Source organism: Pelophylax lessonae, assembly GCF_965119305.1.
Source record: "Pelophylax lessonae genome assembly, chromosome: 1".
Taxonomy (NCBI): Eukaryota; Metazoa; Chordata; class Amphibia; order Anura; family Ranidae; genus Pelophylax; species Pelophylax lessonae.
Window position 1 is genome coordinate 212563644 of NC_138768.1, and position 21690 is coordinate 212585333.

The 21690-nt window shown below is 46.0% G+C and overlaps 1 protein-coding gene across 1 annotated transcript in view; it reads right to left on the reverse strand.

Annotated features, from left to right (window-relative positions):
• Positions 1 to 17615, reverse strand: part of SUSD2 (sushi domain containing 2) — a 309764-nt gene extending 292149 nt beyond the window's left edge. The window contains exon 1 of the mRNA XM_082266033.1: positions 17288 to 17615. Coding sequence (XP_082122159.1) covers positions 17288 to 17354 — 67 coding nt within the window. The 5' untranslated portion in view covers positions 17355 to 17615. The remainder of the gene's footprint in view (positions 1 to 17287) is intronic.
• Positions 17616 to 21690: the final 4075 nt, after the last annotated feature.

Here is a 21690-nt window from a genome sequence, read left to right on the forward strand (position 1 = left end):
CCTCTTTCCTCATCCCAGGACCCCCTCTCTCCTCATCCCAGGGCCCCCTCTCTGCTCTCATCCTATGGCCCCCTCTCTGCTCACATCCCAGGACCCCCTCTCTGCTCTCATCCCAGGACCCCCTCTCTGCTCTCATCCCAGGACCCCCTCTCTGCTCTCATCCCAGGACCCCCTCTCTGCTCTCATCCCAGGGCCCCCTCTCTGCTCTCATCCCAGGGCCCCCTCTCTGCTCTCATCCCATGGCCCCCTCTCTGCTCTCATCCCATGGCCCCCTCTCTGCTCTCATCCCATGGCCCCCTCTCTGCTCTCATGCCATGGCCCCCTCTCTGCTCTAATCCCAGGACCCCCTCTCTGCTCTCATCCCATGGCCCCCTCTCTGCTCTCATCCCAGGACCCCCTCTCTGCTCTCATCCCAGGACCCCCTCTCTGCTCTCATCCCAGGACCCCCTCTCTGCTCTCATCCCAGGGGTCTCTCTCAGCTCTCATCCCAGGACCCCCTCTCTGCTCTCATCCCAGGACCCCCCTCTCTGCTCTCATCCCAGGACCCCCTCTCTGCTCTCATCCCTGGACCCCCCTCTCTGCTCTCATCCCAGGACCCTCTCTCTGCTCTCATCCCATGGCCCCCTCTCTGCTCTCATCCCAGGACCCCCCTCTCTGCTCTCATCCCAGGACCCTCTCTCTGCTCTCATCCCATGGCCCCCTCTCTGCTCTCATCCCAGGACCCCCCTCTCTGCTCTCATCCCAGGACCCCCTCTCTGCTCTCATCCCAGGACCCCCCTCTCTGCTCTCATCCCAGGACCCCCTCTCTGCTCTCATCCCAGGACCTCCCTCTCTGCTCTCATCCCAGGACCCCCTCTCTGCTCTCATCCCAGGACCCCCCTCTCTGCTCTCATCCCAGGACCCTCTCTCTGCTCTCATCCCATGGCCCCCTCTCTGCTCTCATCCCAGGACCCCCCTCTCTGCTCTCATCCCAGGACCCCCCCTCTCTGCTCTCATCCCAGGACCCCCTCTCTGCTCTCATCCCATGGCCCCCTCTCTGCTCTCATCCCAGGACCCCCTCTCTGCTCTCATCCCAGGACCCCCTCTCTGCTCTCATCCCAGGACCCCCTCTCTGCTCTCATCCCAGGGGTCTCTCTCTGCTCTCATCCCAGGGGTCTCTCTCAGCTCTCATCCCAGGGCCCCCTCGATGCTCTCATCCCAGGACCCCCTCTCTGCTCTCATCCCAGGGGTCTCTCTCAGCTCTCATCCCAAGGCCCCCTCTCTGCTCTCATCCCAGGGGTCTCTCTCAGCTCTCATTCCAGTGTCCCCTCTCTGCTCTCATCTCAGGACCCCCCCTCTGTTCTCATCTCAGGACCCCCTCTCTGTTCTCATCTCAGGACCCCCTCTCTGTTCTCATCTCAGGACCCCCTCTCTGCTCTCATCTCAGGACCCCCTCTCTGCTCTCATCTCAGGACCCCCTCTCTGCTCTCATCCCAGGGGTCTCTCTCTGCTCTCATCCCAGGACCCCCTCTCTGCTCTCATCCCATGGCCCCCTCTCTGCTCTCATCCCAGGACCCCCTCTCTGCTCTCATCCCAGGACCCCCCCTCTCTGCTCTCATCCCTGCACCCCCCTCTCTGCTCTCATCCCAGGACCCCCTCTCTGCTCTCATCCCAGGGGTCTCTCTCTGCTCTCATCCCAGGGGGTCTCTCTCTGCTCTCATCCCAGGACCCCCTCTCTGCTCTCATCCCAGGGGTCTCTCTCAGCTCTCATCCCAAGGCCCCTCTCTGCTCGCTCTCATCCCAGGGGTCTCTCTCAGCTCTCATTCCAGTGTCCCCTCTCTGCTCTCATCTCAGGACCCCCTCTCTGCTCTCATCTCAGGAACCCCTCTCTGCTCTCATCCCTGGACCCCCTCTCTGCTCTCATCGCAGGGGTCTCTCTCAGCTCTCATTCCAGTGTCCCCTCTCTGCTCTCATCTCAGGACCCCCTCTCTGTTCTCATCTCAGGACCCCCTCTCTGTTCTCATCTCAGGACCCCCTCTCTGCTCTCATCCCAGGGGTCTCTCTCTGCTCTCATCCCAGGACCCCCTCTCTGCTCTCATCCCATGGCCCCCTCTCTGCTCTCATCCCAGGACCCCCTCTCTGCTCTCATCCCAGGACCCCCCCTCTCTGCTCTCATCCCTGCACCCCCCTCTCTGCTCTCATCCCAGGACCCCCTCTCTGCTCTCATCCCAGGGGTCTCTCTCTGCTCTCATCCCAGGGGGTCTCTCTCTGCTCTCATCCCAGGACCCCCTCTCTGCTCTCATCCCAGGGGTCTCTCTCAGCTCTCATCCCAAGGCCCCTCTCTGCTCGCTCTCATCCCAGGGGTCTCTCTCAGCTCTCATTCCAGTGTCCCCTCTCTGCTCTCATCTCAGGACCCCCTCTCTGCTCTCATCTCAGGAACCCCTCTCTGCTCTCATCCCTGGACCCCCTCTCTGCTCTCATCGCAGGGGTCTCTCTCAGCTCTCATTCCAGTGTCCCCTCTCTGCTCTCATCTCAGGACCCCCTCTCTGTTCTCATCTCAGGACCCCCTCTCTGTTCTCATCTCAGGACCCCCTCTCTGCTCTCCTCTCAGGACCCCCTCTCTGCTCTCCTCTCAGGACCCCCTCTCTGCTCTCATCCCTGGACCCCCTCTCTGCTCTCATATTAGGACCCTCTCTCTGTTCTCATTCCAGGACCCTCTCTGCTCTCATCCCTGGGGCCCCTCTCTGTCCTTATCCCAGGGGTCCCTCTCTGTTCTTATCCCAGGGGCTACTCTCTGTCATTATTCCAAGGGTCACTCTCTGTCTTTATCTCAGGGGTCCCTCTCTGTCCTCTTTCAAGGGGTCCCCTAAACACCAACTGGGATAGGTTGTTCAGGACAGCAAGGGCCTGTTTAAATTTGCAGTTTGGGGGCAGGAAAACCTCAGAATTGAGCCCTGTATTTACTCACCCCCACCACACCCCCTTTAACTGCAAGGGCCAGGGGTGTACACATGTTGCATCCGCATCAGGAATTATATGTCCTGTCACGCTTGGCAGATGTAGCACCTGCCAAGCATAACTCATTCAAGTGAATGGGGCTGCATTGCAAAGGCTGTGCAACCTTGTGCAGTACAGCAAAAAAAAAAAAAAGGGTTAAAGTAGGCAATGAGAAGGCGTTGTATTGCCTCCTCATCACCTGCTTCAACTCCTTGAATCACACACTAGCATGCTGAAACTATGTGCATTGCACATGGTTGCAGGGTGTTTGCTGAGTGGGCCTCATTCACTTGAATGGGTCACGATAACCCACCAAAAGCAACAGGGGGTTTAACTCCTGCTGCAACATGTGTACTCATGGACATGGACACAGGGGGGCCCCATGATCTCATATTGCCCGGGGGCCCCATAGGTTATCAGTCCGCCCCTGAGCTGTAGTAAAGCAAATGTATTATTTTATTGCCTAGAACTGTCTTTTATTAAAAATAGGTGTTTAATTGTACAATACATTATGCAGACAACTAAAAATACTAACTAGTGTATTTCATAACTATCCTGAAGGAATAGTGTTTAAGAGCTAAAAATGAATGCTTTATCTATTTGGGTAGCTCCTCACTTAAGGACCTTTGACCACGTGTGAATCTCTCCTTTTGCTTAACAGATCAGATGTAAGTTTCTCAACGTGTACAAGACACCGAGAAGAGTCATACAGGGCAATTATTAAACACATTCCTAGATTTGAAAGCACTTTATGCAGTTATCAGCAGACCGCATGAATCACAGAACCTCATTTAGCTGGAGAAACTTGGATTAAAAGTGTAATGAAATATTTAAAAAGTACTTACAGTTAAAAACTAATCAAATTGGCATAATTTGAAATTATAACTAAAAAGTCAGACACAGCCTCCAGCAGCAGATTGGTGTAAATAGCCCTAAAAATAGCCAAATCAGTGTATGGCTGACATCAATAAATTAGGCTGATGACACACAGTCAATTTTCTTGCAGTGATTACCCCCTCCCGATTTGTCACCAAGAATATCATAATGATTTTCTAAGGGATCAGTAACAGTGACAATTCTACAGTGATCTGTTGTTCAGCAATCAAGATTCATCAACATTTCAGCTTGGCGGCAAAACTGCTAGCGACAATTGCCTTTTTTTTTAAATATACATTTTATTGATAATTGTAACAAGAAAATTCCATATATGTAGTTCGTATTTGATCCAGTATTACCATAAATTGGTCCCAAATTGGGTACAAATCCAGTATAGTAACAACATAAAAACTTGTAATAAACAATGTTATTTTTCATAATTGAATTCACATACGACGTCAGAAAAAAATGATAGACTAACAAGTGAAGACTCCAAACCAAATCTCAAGACAGAAAAAGAGGAAGAAATAAGAAAAACAATAAAGTTCAACCTTTCTTGTCTTCCATCTCCAGTTCCCATTCTCCTCCATATGACAAGAGCAATCGCTTCAGGAAGCCAACAAGATCGTCTTTCAGTATATGTTGTAGTGGAGGTGAATTGAAGAGTAGTATAAGCCAAACAAGCCTGGGCTTGTTTCGGCCGGGGTTTGCCAAACTTCAAAGGAATTTGGATGCAGAACCCTTACCACACTGAAATCAATGAGAGCTGAATCTATCAAATTAAAAATGCCCATTTTGTGGGCTAATGTGCAAAGGGGTGTCAAAAAATACAAAAAATAGCATGGGGGTGGGCACAGCCCTAGGGAACATTCCATGCAGCCAGGGGCAAAGCTTTTTACCGACATTTCCAAAAGAAAAAGTTGTAAAATTGCCAGAAAATGACCTGACAGCTGCCATTGCCAACTTCTTTGTTTAAGAACAAAAAACAGCAAAAAACAGCCCCCTCCCTCCCCCCAAAAGTCTTCTACAGTATGTGTTTTGGGAAACCTCTGGAGGCGTTTTTGTGCTGTCATCAGACAAAAATGTAAACAGTTTAATTTGTTTATTTTGTAAATGCAATTTTTGCTGTGGCACATGCTTCTCCAAAAATGCCCCCTTTGAGTCTGGTATGGATTTTAAGAGGGTGCCTCTCAAAAAATGCATACCTCCCCCCAAAAAATCCATACCAGACCCTTTGTTTGAGCATGCAGTCTGGCTGGCCAGAAAAGGGTACCAGCATGCACTCCCCCTTCTTCATGGACCATAGCAGACCAATTGCGCTCAACATGGGCCCCTTCTTCAAAGTAGGAGGTGTATACTGCTTCCACAGTAATGCTCTAAAGCTCTTTGTGGCATTCAGAAAGTGCGGTAAAGAGGATGGTTTATATGACCCAGTAGACATAAGGGCAGCATGAAAAATAATTACAAGGGGGTCACAAGGGACAGAGTGCTGTGTGACCTTTGCAATAAGCTATTGCACTTTTTTCCAGAAAAGCCTTCACTCCACAGGTGTAAGAATGTACAACGCTCCCCACACCCTCACTTTATTTTGAGTTGTAGGGATGTGCAGTAATCTCTAGCAATCAATCAGTGAGCCTGGACCAATCAGCGAGTGTAGGACCAGTTCTTAATGTTTACATTAATAACGTTTTTTTAGATTAACCACTTCAGCCCCGGAAGGTATTACCCCCTTCCTGACCAGGCCCTATTTTGCGATTCTGCACTGCGTTATTTTAACGGACAATTGCGCGGTCGTGCGACACTGTACCCAAACAAAATTTACGTCCTTTTTTTCCCTACAAATAGAGCTTTTGTTTGGTGGTATTTGATCACCTGTGCGATTTTTATTTTTTTGCGTTATAAGCAAAAAAAGAGCGACAATTGTGAAAAAAACCAATATTTTTCACCTTCTGCTTTAGGACATTCCCAAAAAAAAAAAAAAAAAATGAAATTAAAATTTTTTAACATTTTAGGCCAATTTGTTTTATGCTACATATTTTTGGTGAAAAAAAAATCACAATAAGCGTATTTTGATTGGTTTGAGCAAAAGTTATTGTGTCTGCCAACTACGGGAAAGATTTATGTCATTTTTATTGTTTTTACTAGTAATGGCGGCGATCTGCGATTTTTAGCGGGACTGCGACATTGCGGCGGATAGATCTGACCCATGACCGACATTTTTGACACTTTTGGGAGTACCAGTGACATTACTACAGTAATCAGTGCTAAAAATATGCACTGTTACTGTAATAATGCCATTGGCAGGGAAGGGGTTAACCCTGGGGGTGATCAATTATGGGTTAATATATGCCTATATGCTTACTAACTGTGTGTGTGTGGGGGGGGGGGGGGGGGGTTCTGTGACAGGCACAGACAGATCGCAGTTTCAGCTTAGCTTAGATTTTTCCCTGCCTGTCTCACAGAAGATCCGCCTGCTTTGTTTACATAAGCAGTCGGGTCTTCTCTCCGTTTTCCGGACAATCGCAGGAGGAAGGCTGCAATCGCCGCCTCTCCTCCCACGGCCCGCCTCCCGCTGTGTCTAAACACGGCAGGAGTGCGACACCGGCGGCGCGCGACTCTGGCGGCGTGCGAGCGCCGCCGGGACCACATGCACTCCAGTTATGTAGTATTATGTGACTGGACGCAGCCGAGCCGCTCTGCCGCAGTAATATTACTGTGGGCGGTCAGCAATCGGTTAAGCGAGCAAAAGACTGGCTAAGATTCAAACCATGTGTGGGCAGCTTGCCACATTTTATTTGTTATAGCCACTAGCAATATTCACTGTGTTCACAGTAACACAATGGCTCCACGGGGGGGGGGGGGGGGGGGGGGGAGGGCTGCAGGACGGAAAAATCGCCTCCTTCTATGGCTGGCTTAAGTCTATGTATAGGGAGGCTCAAGAAAATGTTTGCCCAGGGTCCAATCAATATTAAAGATGGCTCTGAATAAAGATATAGGATATATGTATGTTACCTGCCTGTGCTGTTTAACCTAAAAGTAAACATTCCTAAGTTAAATATAAGCTCAGAGTTAAAGTGATGAGATGTGAAATTTTGCTGTCAGAGTGTATAGGTCAGTATGCGGTATGCGAACACTGCAGCGTCAACATCTTACTTTTCTTATCTGTAAAGTATGCAATAACATCAAACACAGCATGAATGCAAAAATAAAACTAGTTTGTTTCCTACACTTTCCCTAGTAGATAAAATGATTTGTAGAGAAAACCTTAAATCTACAACACTAAAGCCTAGTACACACTATGAGTTTTGGGTTAAATGAAAGAAAACTGTCAGCTCCGGTCAGAACCGATGTACTAACCATTCAACGTTAGTACAGTAATCTCCCCCCGCTGAGGTTTTGTATTCCGACAGGGGGACAGCCATTCGCCAGAACACTCTAGTTGGCAGTGTTAATTGTTGAGAGTTAGTTGAGTGTTGATTGAGAGCAGGTCGGCTGCTAGCTTTCCAGCATGCATGTCCAAATGAAGGCCGACTTCTGACATACACACAGGCTGAATGTCTGCGTTTTTTTTTTTAATTGCCCGATGTCTCCCAACATTCTGCCCATGTGTACGGAGCTTAACCACTTTACCGCTATGTACCGGAGTACTACTGCGGCAAAGTGGCACGATCCCATCTGACGACGTAGATCTACGTCGCCAGACTCCTCCCCCTGTAGGCGGCGCGCGATCGCTGTTTTCATTCACAGTTTTCATTCCCCAGATCGTCGGGGAATCCAGTTTGGAGATCCGCCCGCCTGTGTAAACAGAGCGGGCGGATCTCCTCAGTGACAGGGAGTGACAGATCGGAGTGTTCAGCATAGCTGGACATCCAATCTGTCCCTGTCTCACACAGTCACCTCCCCCCCACACGTCAGTAAGCACCAGGCATACATTAACCCCTCCCTCTCCAATAAAATTAACCCCTTCCCTGCCAGTGTCATTTTTACAGTAACAGTGCATATTTATAGCACTGATTACTGCAGTAATGTCACTGGTACCCCCAAAAGTGTCAAAAATGTCAGTCAAGGGTCCGATCTGTCCGCCGCAATGTCGCAGTCCCGCAAAATAAATCGCAGATCGCCGCCATTACTCGTTAAAAAAAAAACACCAAAAATGACATAAATCTTTCCCTTTGTTAGTAAACGCAATAACTTTTGTGCAAACCAATGAAAATACGCTTATTGTGATTTTTTTTACCAAACATGGGTAGCAGAAAACAAATTGGTCAAAAATTAAAAAAAAAAATTGGTTTTTACATCTTTTTTGGGGGGAATTTCATATAAAAAAATGTTAAAAATATTGTTATTTTTTCAAAATAAACGCTCTTTTTTGTTTATAGCGCAAAAAGTAAAAATCGCACAGGTGATCAAATACCACCAAAAGAAAGCTCTGTTTGTGGGGAAAAAAGGACATAAATTGCGTTTGGGTACGGCGTCGCATGACCGCGCAATTGTCAGTTAAAGTAGCACAGTGCCGAATCGCAAAAAGTGGCCCAGACGTAAGACAGCAAAATGCTCTAGTGGTAAAGTGGTTAAGGGGTATATTTATACAAAATTTTCATAGCAATTCACCCAGTGAAATTGCATGTACATTAATTTTGTGCAAACCTGTAAGGGACATGGATTGGACAGTTTTCCTACCAGGCTGGCCCAGGTCCCACCCTGCTTCTTCTCCGGATAGGATACACACATACAGTACCTGTCTTTTAGATAGACACTAAAAGGCCCACCCTTTACACAGTATCCACATGTCCCTGCCCAGAGACCGGTTTCCCAGAATAAAGAATGTAGACTCAAGTTGCTTTTTCAATGCTTTAATGTAAAAGAGCTTGCATGACTCGCTAGCATAGCGACATATCTTTCTATGTAAAGCACACAACACCACAGTTCCACTAGTCCTTACAGTGCTTAGCTAATGGAAACAGACATACATCTTACTAAACAGCAGCCACCTTTCCAAGCATTATCTCCTGAGTTCTTCACCCAAAGGTCCCCTGCTTCTGAGCCAAGGCCCCACGCTCCAGTCTACAGACCTGTAGAATGAAGTATGTCAAGGGTAGACTATATCCTTCCACCTACTACTTTGTCCCTCTGACATAGGTTCTCACCTTAGGCCTCTTGACAGTCCAACCCCATAGGGGGTGTCTGCTCAGGCCCCCACCCACATTGGTAATATAGGGTACTTGTTCCACCTACTAATATCACCATTGGAGTTGTATCTCTAAAAGGGCACTACACCTACCAAAGAATGGGGCAAAAAACGAATATTATTAGGCTATTTTCTGTGCTGGTTGAATGTTTATTATTAATAGCAATGGGGCTCTGCTGATTGCAATATTTTTACCAAATCTGCTATTTGCTATGGATGTTGGATGCTGAAAAATCAGGATCATAAAGATATCCTGGGCAGGAATTGGGACATGGCGCTAAGCTACTGAGAGCACAATGGTGTTCAGCCAAGAGGACATTGGCTAGCCATAAGCTTCCTCCCAGCGTGGCTCAGAGCAAAGCCAGAAGCTTGCCAAGTGGACCTGTGTACCAAGTCATTGTGTTAAATCAATGCATTTTTTTCTATGAAGGAGGCTGCAAGAGTTCATTCTAATATTTGCCAGCTTTGGTATTAAAGGGCTTTCAGATCGCTGTATTGCTTGGACCAACGTATGACCTGACCTTCTTATGGTATTTGATAGTGATATGAAGAAATGGGCAGCTGTGAGTGGAATGTTCATTCACCTTAAAAAGATTATGCTGTGGATATGAAAGATGATCATCAACATCACCAGAAAAATATGAATCAAACAGGAATTTTTTCCCTTGTTCCATTTGACGAACAATTTCTTTGCTGTTATCATTTTCACAATCAAAATTCTGCATAATAGACAAATAAGACCAGAAATGTGCTAAAAAAATATGCTAAAAGTCTGTGCAGAGAAACGCTGCCAGCACTGATACTGTGATATTCACACATTAAAACATGAGCAGTGCTTAACTCACACAAAACTCAGTGCAACAAATTGTTGACAATGTGTGTATACACAAAAGTGAGTAAAATGAAATAAAATGAAGTAAAGCTGGAGAATTAAAATGAAAATCTATTACCAGAATTAATGATCCCTTTTTAATGAGTAGTTATCAGGGGCTGACTGGCAACATTCGGCCCAGGGAGCAAGTACAAACCAGAGGCCTATGATGCAGCAACTCAGCCCCCCTCCCACTCCCCCTGGTAGTTATAAAATGCTCAGTGGTAATATATTCTTCAATTGAGCACACAGATGGAAAAATTGGGCTTCTCTCAAAAGATTCATATGGTAAAAGCATGACAGACATAAAAAGAATACCATATCTGGTATAGTATGTATGTGAACACCAATGCCTAGGCAATCCGAGCGGAAGGGGAGCGGGTAACTATTAAAACTAGGTACCCGCTTTCCCCCACAAAAATTACGTGCCAAATTAGGTAGAGGAGGAGGGGAAAGAGGACTCAAATCGGAAGCTCTATTTTAGGAATGCAATATAGATAATTCCTATCTGCTTTAACCACTTGCCTACTGGGCACTTAAACCCCCTTCTTGCCCAGGCCAGTTCCTCAGCTTTCAGCACTGTTGCATTTTGAATGACAATTGCGCGGTCACGCAATACTGTACCCAAATTACATTTTTATAATTTTTTTCAAACAAATAGAGCTTTATTTTGGTGGTATTTAATCACTACTGGGGTTTCTATTTTTTGCTGAACAAACAAAAAAAGACCGACATTTAAAACCACTTAAGCCCCTGAGGATTTGGCTGCTCAAAGAGCAGGCCCTATTTTGCGATTCGGCACTGCGTGATTTTAACGGACGATTGCGCGGTCGTGCGACGTGTACCCAAATGAAATTGACGTCTTTTTTACCCACAAACAGAGCTTTCTTTTGGTGGTATTTGATCACCTGTGCGAGTTTTATTTTTTGCGCTATAAACAAAAAAAGGGCGACAATTGTGAAAAAATAACAATATTTTTCACATTTTTTTATATGAAATTCTACAAAAAAAATTTAAAAATCAAAGTTTTTTAACATTTTAGGCCAATTTGTTTTCTACTACATATTTTTGGTAAAAAAAAATTGCAATAAGCGTATTTTGATTAGTTTGCACAAAAGTTATTGCGTTTACTAACTACGGGAAAGATTTATGTCATTTTTATTGTTTTTTTTTAACTAGTAATGGCGGCGATCTGCGATTTTTTTTGTGGGACTGTGACATTGCGGCGGACAGATCGGACCCTTGACTGACATTTTTTACACTTTTGGGGGTACCAGTGACATTACTACAGTAATCAGTGCTATAAATATACTGTTACTGTAAAAATGACACTGGCAGGGAAGGGGTTAATTTTATTGGTGATCAGTGGGTTAAATGTATCCCTAGGGCTTGATTCTAACTGTGGGGGGCGTGGCTTGTGATGTAACCACAGAGACATACGATCCTACATAGCAGGATCGTATTGTCTCTGTACTTACATCAGGGAGAATGACAGACGGCTGTGTTTACATCAGCCGTCTGCCTTTCTCCCTCTCCTGCGGGAGATCGCGAGTGGCCGGCGGACAACGGAGCCGCCGGTCACACGCGCGGGGATTCCTGTGAACGAGCGGGGGCGGGAGCGTGCCTCCGGCGGTGCGCGCTCGCCCCCTACAGGCTCCTGGGCGAGCGACGTAGCCATACGACGGTTTGCCCAGGAGCGGCTGACTGCCGCAGTAAATAGTCGTGCAGCGGTCAGCAAGTGGTTAAAAAAAAATGTATAGTTTGTTATAAAATTTTGCAAACAGGTAATTGTTCTCCTTCATTGATGTGCGCTGATGAGGCGGCACTTATGGGCCCTGATAGGCACTGATAGCCTGCACTGTTGGGCACTGATAGGCTACACTGATGGGTACTGATAGGCAACACTGATGGGCACTGATAGGCAACACTGATGGGCACTGATAAGGTGGCACTGATGGGTACTGATAAGGCAGCACTGATAAGGCGGCACTGGTGGGCACTGATAGGTGGCACTGATGGGTGGCACAGATGGGCACTGATGGGCGGCACTGAAGGGCATTGGTAGGTGGCACTAAATGGCACTAATAGGTGGCACTGATAGGTGGCACTCATGGGCACTAATAGATGGCACTGATGGGTGGCACTGACGGGTGGCACTGATGGGCAATGATAGGCACTGCTAGGTGACACTTATGAGCAGCACTGATGATCGGGCACTGATTGGCACTGATAGGTGGCACTGATGGGCACTGATATGTGGCACTGGTGGGTACTGGTAGGTGGCACTGTGGGCACCGGTAGGCACTGATAGGTGGTACTGGTGGGCACATGTAGGTAGCGCTGGTGGGTCCCTCTAACAGCAGTGGCAATAAAAAAAAAAAAGCTGATCTCCGGCTGCTGTTTACATCACATGATCAGTTGTCGTTGGCTGACAGCTGATCACGTGGTAAGGGACCAGGCTGCTGATCACAGAGCGAGCCGCGCTTTCCGCAGGGAGCGCGCAGGCAGCTCATGCACGGGAGGACGTAAATGGACGCCCTCCCGGCAATTAAGGTCTGCCCTGTAGCCGTCTTTTGGCTATAGCGTGGACGGGAAGAGGTTAAGTATTTGGGGTGTTAAAGCACAACTCAAAGCAAACAGCTAAACAAAAAGTCAAACTGCAAAACTGCTTACTTTCACAACTGATGCTTTAGATAAGCTTTCAAATTCTCATTGAGCTTCCAGTAAAAACCTACTTTATATTAAATAAATGCTGACTAATAGGCTTTTTATGATATATGAGACTTCTTCTGTTATGAAAAGTAGGGATGGGCTCTGTGTTGGAGTCAAACGTAAATTCAACTGGAACATCAGCTGTTCGTGTGTTCGCTGAATATGCATGAATGCGGAATATGAAGGGACTACTATTCTAACTGAAGCCCTCTCAATTTCTGAGTAAAACCTACTTTACTTTTTATGTGTATACATATTAGAAATTAGAGATGGGCTTGATGTTCGTGTTTTCGCCGAGCTGATGAACAACCGGGGCGCTCGGCAGGAAGTTCGCTCACCGATAAGCGCCCCATAATGTACTGCACGATTGCAGTGCATTAAGTGCTTGTGATTGGCCAAAGCATGCACCTGACCTGTATGCTTTGGCCAATCACAGCACAATGTCCTGTCAGAGCTATGATGGGCCAAAGGCAAGGTGCATTCAGGCAATCATGGCTCAGGGGCTAAGTCCACGGCCCACACTATATAAGGATGTCGCTTACACGGCAGCCGTGTATAGTGTGTGACAATAGAGATTAGGCAGGTAGTTAGTGGATACTGTGTTGAGTTAGATTAGTGAAGTCAGTGTAGTGTACAAGCATGCTCCACTTTTAAAATGTATAGATATGTTGTAGTCCTGGGTCTCCTCTCAGTGCTCCCCAAGTTTTGTGTCCCTGTCACTTATAGAGCAGTGCCATATCGAGCTGACCAAGATTTCCCATAGACACCAATGTTAAACACAGGGAGTAGTGCCATGCCAAGCTGACCAATATTTCCCAAAGAAGCCAATGTTAAAGACCAGGAGCTGTGGCATGTTAAGCAGACCAATATTTCCCATAGATGCCAATGAGCACTGAAAGCTAATGGGGACAAGGGCCCCTTCCCGACAACCCTGGGCTGTGATTTTAGGGGGGCCTGCGGGTGGGGGGCTTATCGGAATCTAAGAAGCCCCCTTTAACAAGGGGGGGGCCCAAATCCTGCCCCCCTCCCCCCATGTGAATGGGTTTCTCTCACTTTTTGTCTGGTGAAACCACTGATAGCAGAACAGGAAGTGAGAGCAAATCTCTCTAACAGAGCCCCAGATAGCAGGAAAAAAAAAGAAGAGGGACAGGAGTTCTAAGCTAGGGGTCTCAAACTGGCGGCCCTCCAGCTGTTTCAAGTCCCATCATGCCTCTGCCTATGGGAGTTATGCTTTCAACTGTCAGCTTTGTAATGCCTCAAGGCAATTGTAGTTCTGCAACAGCTGCAGGGCCACCCGTTTGAGACGCCTGATGTAAGCCTTTCCTACTCTGCCCAATACTATTCTTGACATACTGTACATGTTTACATGAATTCAGGAACAGTATTGTAAAACTAAAATTATTATCTACAGTTCCCAGTCAATGTATCTTTTTTGTCTGCACTTTGAATTCTTCTAATTTATGCTCATTTAGGTTCATAGTACTTAGTATTGATGGTAGCCAAACTACACATTGTTTGAGGAGTATAGCTGAATAATTCTATTTTAGGTGAATGCACACTAAGGAGTTTATTTATTTATTTAAAAAAAAAAAAAATCAGTGTACAAAAGTAACAATTGGTCACAATAAAAAATTGCCGTATTTTGTGTAATATGATTATTTCCTATTATTGTCAGTACCATCTAGTAGCCATATTGTGGAATTTTCCTGTTTGAGAAATTTCAGAAAAAAAAAAAAAAAAACACACACTGTGGCCTCTAGATGGCACTTACAATGAAGGAAATAATTATAATACACAAAGGAATTTTTTCATTGCAGCTGTATGAATGTTTGTCACATTCGTACATCAATTTTTTTTTACAAATGGACCCCAATTAAAACTCAAACCCAGATTTTGCTCCACTAGAAAATTCACAGGGACTATATTGGACTTAGTATTCTGTTTTTTTATCCAACTCTGTGGCACATGGCTCTTTTTTAAAGTGTTTGTTACCCCAACATTTCACATTCCTAATATGAGCCTGCTGTACCATGTATTTGTATGAAAAAATATCCTCTTCTCTTTGTATTGCTTACTTTATGTAAAATCCCCAGTGTTCCTGCCAGCCCCTCTGCTTTACTATTAAAAACTGACCACACTAAGCAGGCAAACACACCGTGGGCAGTTCTCCAGCTATGCTGGGAACTCAGCTGACTCTCCTCCAGTGATGAGACTTGTCTTGACACACCCCCGCTGCACAGTCATTCACTGGGAAGCTAAGTGTGCTGCTGCTTCTCCTCCTCCAGCTCTTATGCACTGAGAACAGAGGGAATGTGATCACATAAGGTTTTTTTTTTTTAATATCTATACACATATGTTTTGACTTTCATTTCTATTTTAAACTGAATGAATTGTTTTACAAGGTGATCATTTCCAATCACTTTAAGTGCCGGTTCACACTAGTACGACTTGCCAGGCGACCTGTCAGCCTGGCATGACGCGGACCGTCACGGTCCATTGTGTAGTACAGGACCTGTTCTAATAGGAGCGACACAAGTCGCTCCGACTTAGAAAAAGGGTCCTGTACTACTTCGGGGCGACCTGGAGTGACTTGCATAGACATTAATTTTATGAAGTCCGTGCAAGTCGCGCCGAAGTCGCGGTGCACGCGACTTCACAGGTCGCCCCCCAAGTCGTGCCGCTGCAGTGTGAACCGGCACTCAGTTAGTGATTTTGTATCAGCAGATAATTTGTATAGTGTATCAGCGTGTAGGCTCTCTGATGAGTTCAGTTGCTCATGGCTTCTCCAGCTCTGGTACAAAGAAAGAAAGATAGACTGCTCTAATTTCTCAGAAGTTGTCAGGAAGTAAAGAAATACTGCTTAAAAAAGGTGTTACAAGTTGCTAAAACTTATCTGTATCCCTTCACTGGATATTAGGTAAATGTTACTTGAATGCTTATTCCTAGTCACTGATATATATATGTTCCTGGCAAAGACCTTCTACCAAACAATTCTATATATGTGACAGGTTCGAAGCATTAACATCTACACCAAAATGTTCAACATGGTATGGAAGTTTTATATAGTAATTTTAGCCTAAAAAAACAAGACATTGATAATAACTGTGTTATCAGTAACAAAGACTTTCATGCATGTTGGAAAATCCCAAGAAAATATGGGGAACAATATGTAGCCAATCCCTATAGGGAAAAGCAGCCTAGACAAGCCCACCCTTTTCTAATGATGAATACAGATGTAGACAAATGCTATGGCGGCAAGTTGCAAATCAAACACTTGACATTCAACTCAAAACACTTTGTCTACCATGTACACTGCTAAGAACGTGACCGGCATTGGGAAAATTGGCCAATCAACCCATATAGATGTCCTTATATTTCATAACAAATACTACATAATCTTAACAAGAAGTAAAATAGCTTTAAAACAAGCCTTCATTGATCTATCTAGCTGGTGCAATGTGAACTACCTAGAGCTCATTTTGGATGAGTACGGTAGTTGAGTTAAAACTGATGTCAGGCTTTTTTTACTATCCGTGTCTCTCTTAGAGAGATTTCCTGACCTTCCTGCCTTGTAGACTCAACAGGAAGTGAGAGGATATCTTTCCAATGTGAAGAATATCCCCTCTTAGACAGCTGTCAAAGGAACAAGTTGTCCCCATTGGACACTTTTTTTTTTTTCCTGTACTGGTGGCAACTTAAAATTTTGGAATTCTTTTTTTTTCTTCCTTGTGACTTTGGTGATCAAGGACCATAAGAGAGGGAGAATCTCCTTAGTGGGGACAAAGACAGCAAAAAAAAACCTGACAGATCGTCTAACACCTCACTACTCACCGTTAGTTATACTTTAAGGCTTCATGTACAAAGGATGTTTGAAAACCTCTTCTGAATGCTGAAACTTGACAGCTAGTAAGTGACAGTTAAAATGTCTGTTTTACCACTTTTACATTCATTCTCTCTCTCGTGTCTGGTTTCAGTGAGTTTATAACAGCTTATAAACACCTGCTGTTTGTTTACAATAGAAGGCTGGGGCACAAAAAATTTTGAAGGATAATTTGAAGATAATAATAATAATAATTTTGAAGATACATTTCTCCACAATGCTTATGGTTACAGAGGTGAGTGGGGGCTTGTTTTAATGTGTGTTTACTGCTTGTTCAGAATATGTAAATGCTAATGATGGGCTCAGGCGTGTTCGGATCATACCCGCCAGGAAGCTGTCACTGCACACCGCCAATCATAGGCAGTGAGGCATTTCCTGGCCCGCAGCTGCACATCCACATGCTGCCTATGATTGGCGATGTGTGCAGTAATGGCTCCCTGGCGCCCTGAGCCCCCTCATTAGTAAAAGACATAGTCTGGGCACAGGCTCACTTTAAATTAAAAACACTTTATGAATTTAGAAGTACAGACTTGCAGAGTTGTTGATCAATTTCAGTATCCAGGCATACTCAGTCATACTCCATCTGCCAGTTCTCATGTACATCCTATATGTACTGATATTACATTGACGCATACATATTTTATCAGTAATAAAAATTATATTTTTATATAATTATTGAAGAAGTATAAAATATAATGGTAACAGAGGAAAAAGCTAACAGCATAAGTCAGGACCCTGACATATCAGACACACACACATATATATATAGGCTCTGTGGACTTACCTGAGATTTCATAGGCACAGTAAAACAGAGTGAGGAGACACAAAGTAAAGTGCAGTGATAAAGACATGTTGTACTGTGATCTCTCTCACATCAGCTGCCAGGCTGGAACAAGACAAAAGACCTGCAGAATCTGATGCAGGCCTGCCAGTTGGGTGAAGGATGTTGATACCACACAGATGTTGCTGATTCACACATGAATTAGTCCTAGTCCTCAGCTCTATAAGGAGAAGCACACAGCGACTCCCTAAAACAGAGAGAATGGCTGTAGTAGTACAGCCCCAGGCTCTAAGGTAGCAGAGATTAGACTTTACACAGCCAGCCTGGCAGCTCTCCCAGGGAACAACTGACAGCGTGAGCTAAGTTCTAGGTTTTATACACTGCTGACAGGAAGCATTTCTACGGTACAGAGACCATTCACTCTGAGACAAGCGCACACAGCAGAGGCTGGGAAATATCTGCAGACACAAGCGATTGTGATCCGGATGGACTTTCTTTATCATAGCTAAAGTCCATGAAAATTCACTGTAAACAAAATACTTACACACTTCTTTTTCTGTTGCTGTTTATGCCCACACAAACACGTACAATAAAATAATGGAAATTTTTTGGCCATTGTAAAAATTAATTCTCCGATTTCTTGGAGAGACACGGCTTTTGATTGAACATCAATCAGTACTAGTGGGTTCAGCTGCTCATTTCAAGGAGTAAAACACTAGATGCAAAAAACTAAACAGGCAGTAAAGGCCCATACACACACGATAAGAAAATGGGAAGTAAAATTTAGTCCAACGAACGATCTGCCGATTTTCGGACCCTTAAGCCCCGTACACACGTACCGATTGTCGGCCGAAAAGATTTGGCCGACGACTGATCGGCCGATTGTAGGCTTGTTAGTATGATGCTTCCGACAGCGCACTTTCGGCCGAACAGAATCGTGTCGTGCAAGCATTAAAATTTTTGTATGCCGACACCAGAGCGGCCGATTGTTCGCCAGTCAGTACAGATTTCGGCCGACAGACAGCAGATTTGCAAGACTGGGCATGCTCAGAAAAGAAAAAACACAGGGAAAGTTAACCATCACATGACATCACTTCTGCAGTCGGCGGACAAAATTCGTGTGCAGTCTTTTGCACTTTTCAGCGGACAGGACAGCCCGGGGACAAATGATGGCTGATCGTTCGGCCGCCGATCGTTACGTGTGTACGGGGCTTTAGTACAGTGCTTTCAACAGACGATTACGAATTTTAAGATGACAAAAACCGAATGTGCAGGCTATAAATTTTTTATCGTACGTGAACACAATGTCCGATTTTCATTTAATTAGTACAGTTTTCCTGTACTACGCATGCTCAGAAATGAAAGAATACATATAAAACAATTCAACACATTACATCATTTCTGAAGTTGAATTCTGTCGTGTGAGAATTTTCATATGTTGAGTAACCTCTTCACTTTCCATATGAGACTAGCATGCAACAAAAAAACGGATGAAAATTTGTCTGATAATCTGATCGTGTGTACGAGGCATTAGGAGGACGGCTTAACCCCTTCAAGTGTCAGAGAATTTCTGTTAGTGGCAAGCAGTACAAGTAAAGCTTATACAGTATACAAAAACAATCTAAGTATAGGCCTAAACAAAGAGCTGTGTCTCTGAAATAATGCAGAGGAAAGAATTTTATAGGGAGTACAAAATTCTTTTATATAGGTAGGTGCTAGGAAGAAGCATACGGGTGGCCCTGTCTGCATATCAGCAGGGCCTGATTATTTAGTTAGGCTGTCATGTGCTTCTAAGTGTGTCTGTTGAGTCTGGGGAGGCTCCCCACTGTGTCCAATGAGGACTCTCATTGGACAATGGCGGAAACCTGACCAATAGCACACCAGGGCTTGTATCCATCTCAGAGGGCAGAATCTGTCGCAAAGCATCCTGGGATAGGGTATAAGTCTGAGGGGAGCACATGACGTGGTGTCTTTGGTGGGAAGCAGAGTCCCAGGAGGAGGGTGACGGCTGTCTCTTCTCCTGTTAAGGCAAGAGAGGATGTCCTGGGCAGTTGGCCTAGAGGACGGAGGTTGAGCTGAGCTGCAGAGTGTTGCAGAGTGTGATCACTGGGTGCAGCGGAGTCCATTCAGATCAGACATTGTGGAGTAAACAGGAACTGGCTTCTTTATTGAAACATAACACAGAAATCAAAGATGTCACCTCATTGTAATAAGAACAACAGAACAGGAAGAGATAACCAACAAGTTCAGTACAGTGTACAGGATATTACAACACATCATAGAAATGCATAGCATATCACTGAAAATTAGCGACATCTAGTGTCCTATTTGTGAACTGCAGTTAATCTGTAATAGGCTAAGCTTTAAAGTTGTTGTATCTCCAACACAGAGGAGGGATTCAGAGTGCTGTGGACTGAGGGGAGCTGCTGGGGCAGAAGTTTCGGGGAAAACAGTATTGTGAGTACTTGAGACTGCCCAGGATCTGCCTAGGAGAGGGGACCACTCCAGAAGGTCAGAGGGATCCGGGAGCCAGCTAACCTAAAGAGAAGGCTTAGAGAAAGGGGGTGCCAGTGTTTAAGCCCTGAAGATAAGGGAGAGAAAGGAGGTGCCAGGTGGGCCCTGAAGTGTTTAGCAGCGCAGCAGCAGCACAAGTAGCTACCTCAGCAAGGAGTGCTTAAGGGAAGAAAAGAAAGGACTTCTTAATGTGAGAAAGCAGTCCAAAGTCCATTTGGAGTTAAGTGGAGCAAGCCAGCGTTAACAAGATAGTTTGTCGAATTGATCTACAAAAAGAAAAAGCAGCCTGAAGGTATATCCAACAGCCCTGAACACATTTGTGGTGAAACCGTAGGTTCACATCTATACGTTTGCAGTTGATGTGGTTTTCAGGTGCGTTTTTGACCATGCATTTTTGATGTGTTTTTTTTTCTCTTTACAAACTGTGTATAGCTGATTGTTAAGAATCGGGCCAGGAAGCCGGCTGCCGTGTCATTAACAACTGATGAGTCATCAGCTGTCAGAGGGCTTCCCCGCTGGCAGCTAAATGTAAAAACAAATGTATCGCTCCCCCCTAGGAGCCACAAATGAACTTGGATCCCCCACTCCTGCACAGCCAGGCACTCCAAATTTTCAAAAGCACCCAGAGACAGAGAACAGTCCGTGGCTTTGTTTTTGTTAGTTATTAAGGGTTAACAACTTGGATAGGGATGGAAGGTTATGGGATGCCTACTTTGATTTCAGCACAGTGGCGGTTGGTGTATACAGGGCGCAGGGGCACCGCCCCCCCATCCATGCGTCCGGCCCCCTAATCTGCATGCAGGGGCGCCGGACGCATGGAGTACAATGGGATTTCTTTTTATTTGGCATCACCTGATTAGAGCCAGAGGTTCTAATAGGGCGATGCAAAGGGTGGACCCGGGGCACAGAGCAGTGTGTCCCGAGTCCACCCATTGTGTGACAATAGCGAATGAAAATTCGAAATTGTCACACCGATCCTCCTCCTGGCCAATCAGGAAGCGCGTCCGATACGTGCTTCCTGATTGGCCGCAAGGCAAACCCCTTGTCATTAGCCGAGGAGGAGGCGGGACCGGAAGGACTCGTGGAGTCACGCCACCGTTCACCGGGACTCAGAAGAAGCCGCCCGCCCCCGCTGCTGGAAGGACTCGCGCCGCCCGCCGCCGCTGCTGGAAGGACTCACACCGCCCGCCGCCGCTGCTGCTCCGGGTAGGTAAGGGGGCACGCATGCTGCTCTCTGCATTGTGGGCATGTACTCTGCATTAGAGGCATGTACTCTGCATTGGTGGCATGTATGCTGGTCACTACATTGGGGGCACGCACGCTGATCTCTGCATTGGGGGCATGTACTCTGCATTGGGGGCATGTATGCTGGTCAGGTCACTACATTGGGGGCACGCACGCTGAACTCTGCATTGGGGGCATGTAAGCTGGTCACTACATTGGGGGCATGTATGCTGGTCACTGCATTGGGGGCATGTATGCTGGTCACTGCATTTGGGGCATGTACGCTGGTCACTGCATTGGGGGCATGTACGCTGGTCACTGCATTGGGGGCATGTGTACTGGTCACTGCATTGGGGGCATGTGTACTGGTCACTGCATTGGGGGCATGTATGCTGGTCACTGCATTGGGGACATGTATGCTGGTCACTGCATTGGGGGCATGTACGCTGGTCACTGCATTGGGGCATGTATGTTGGTCTCTGCATTGGTGGCATGTACGCTGATCTCTGCATTGAAGGGGGCATGTACGCTGGTCACTGCATTGAAGGGGGCATGTACGCTGGTCACTGCATTGAAGGGGGCATGTACGCTTGTCACTGCATTGAAGGGGGCATGTACACTGGTCACTGCATTGAAAGGGGGCACGCTGGTCACTGTGCATTGAAAGG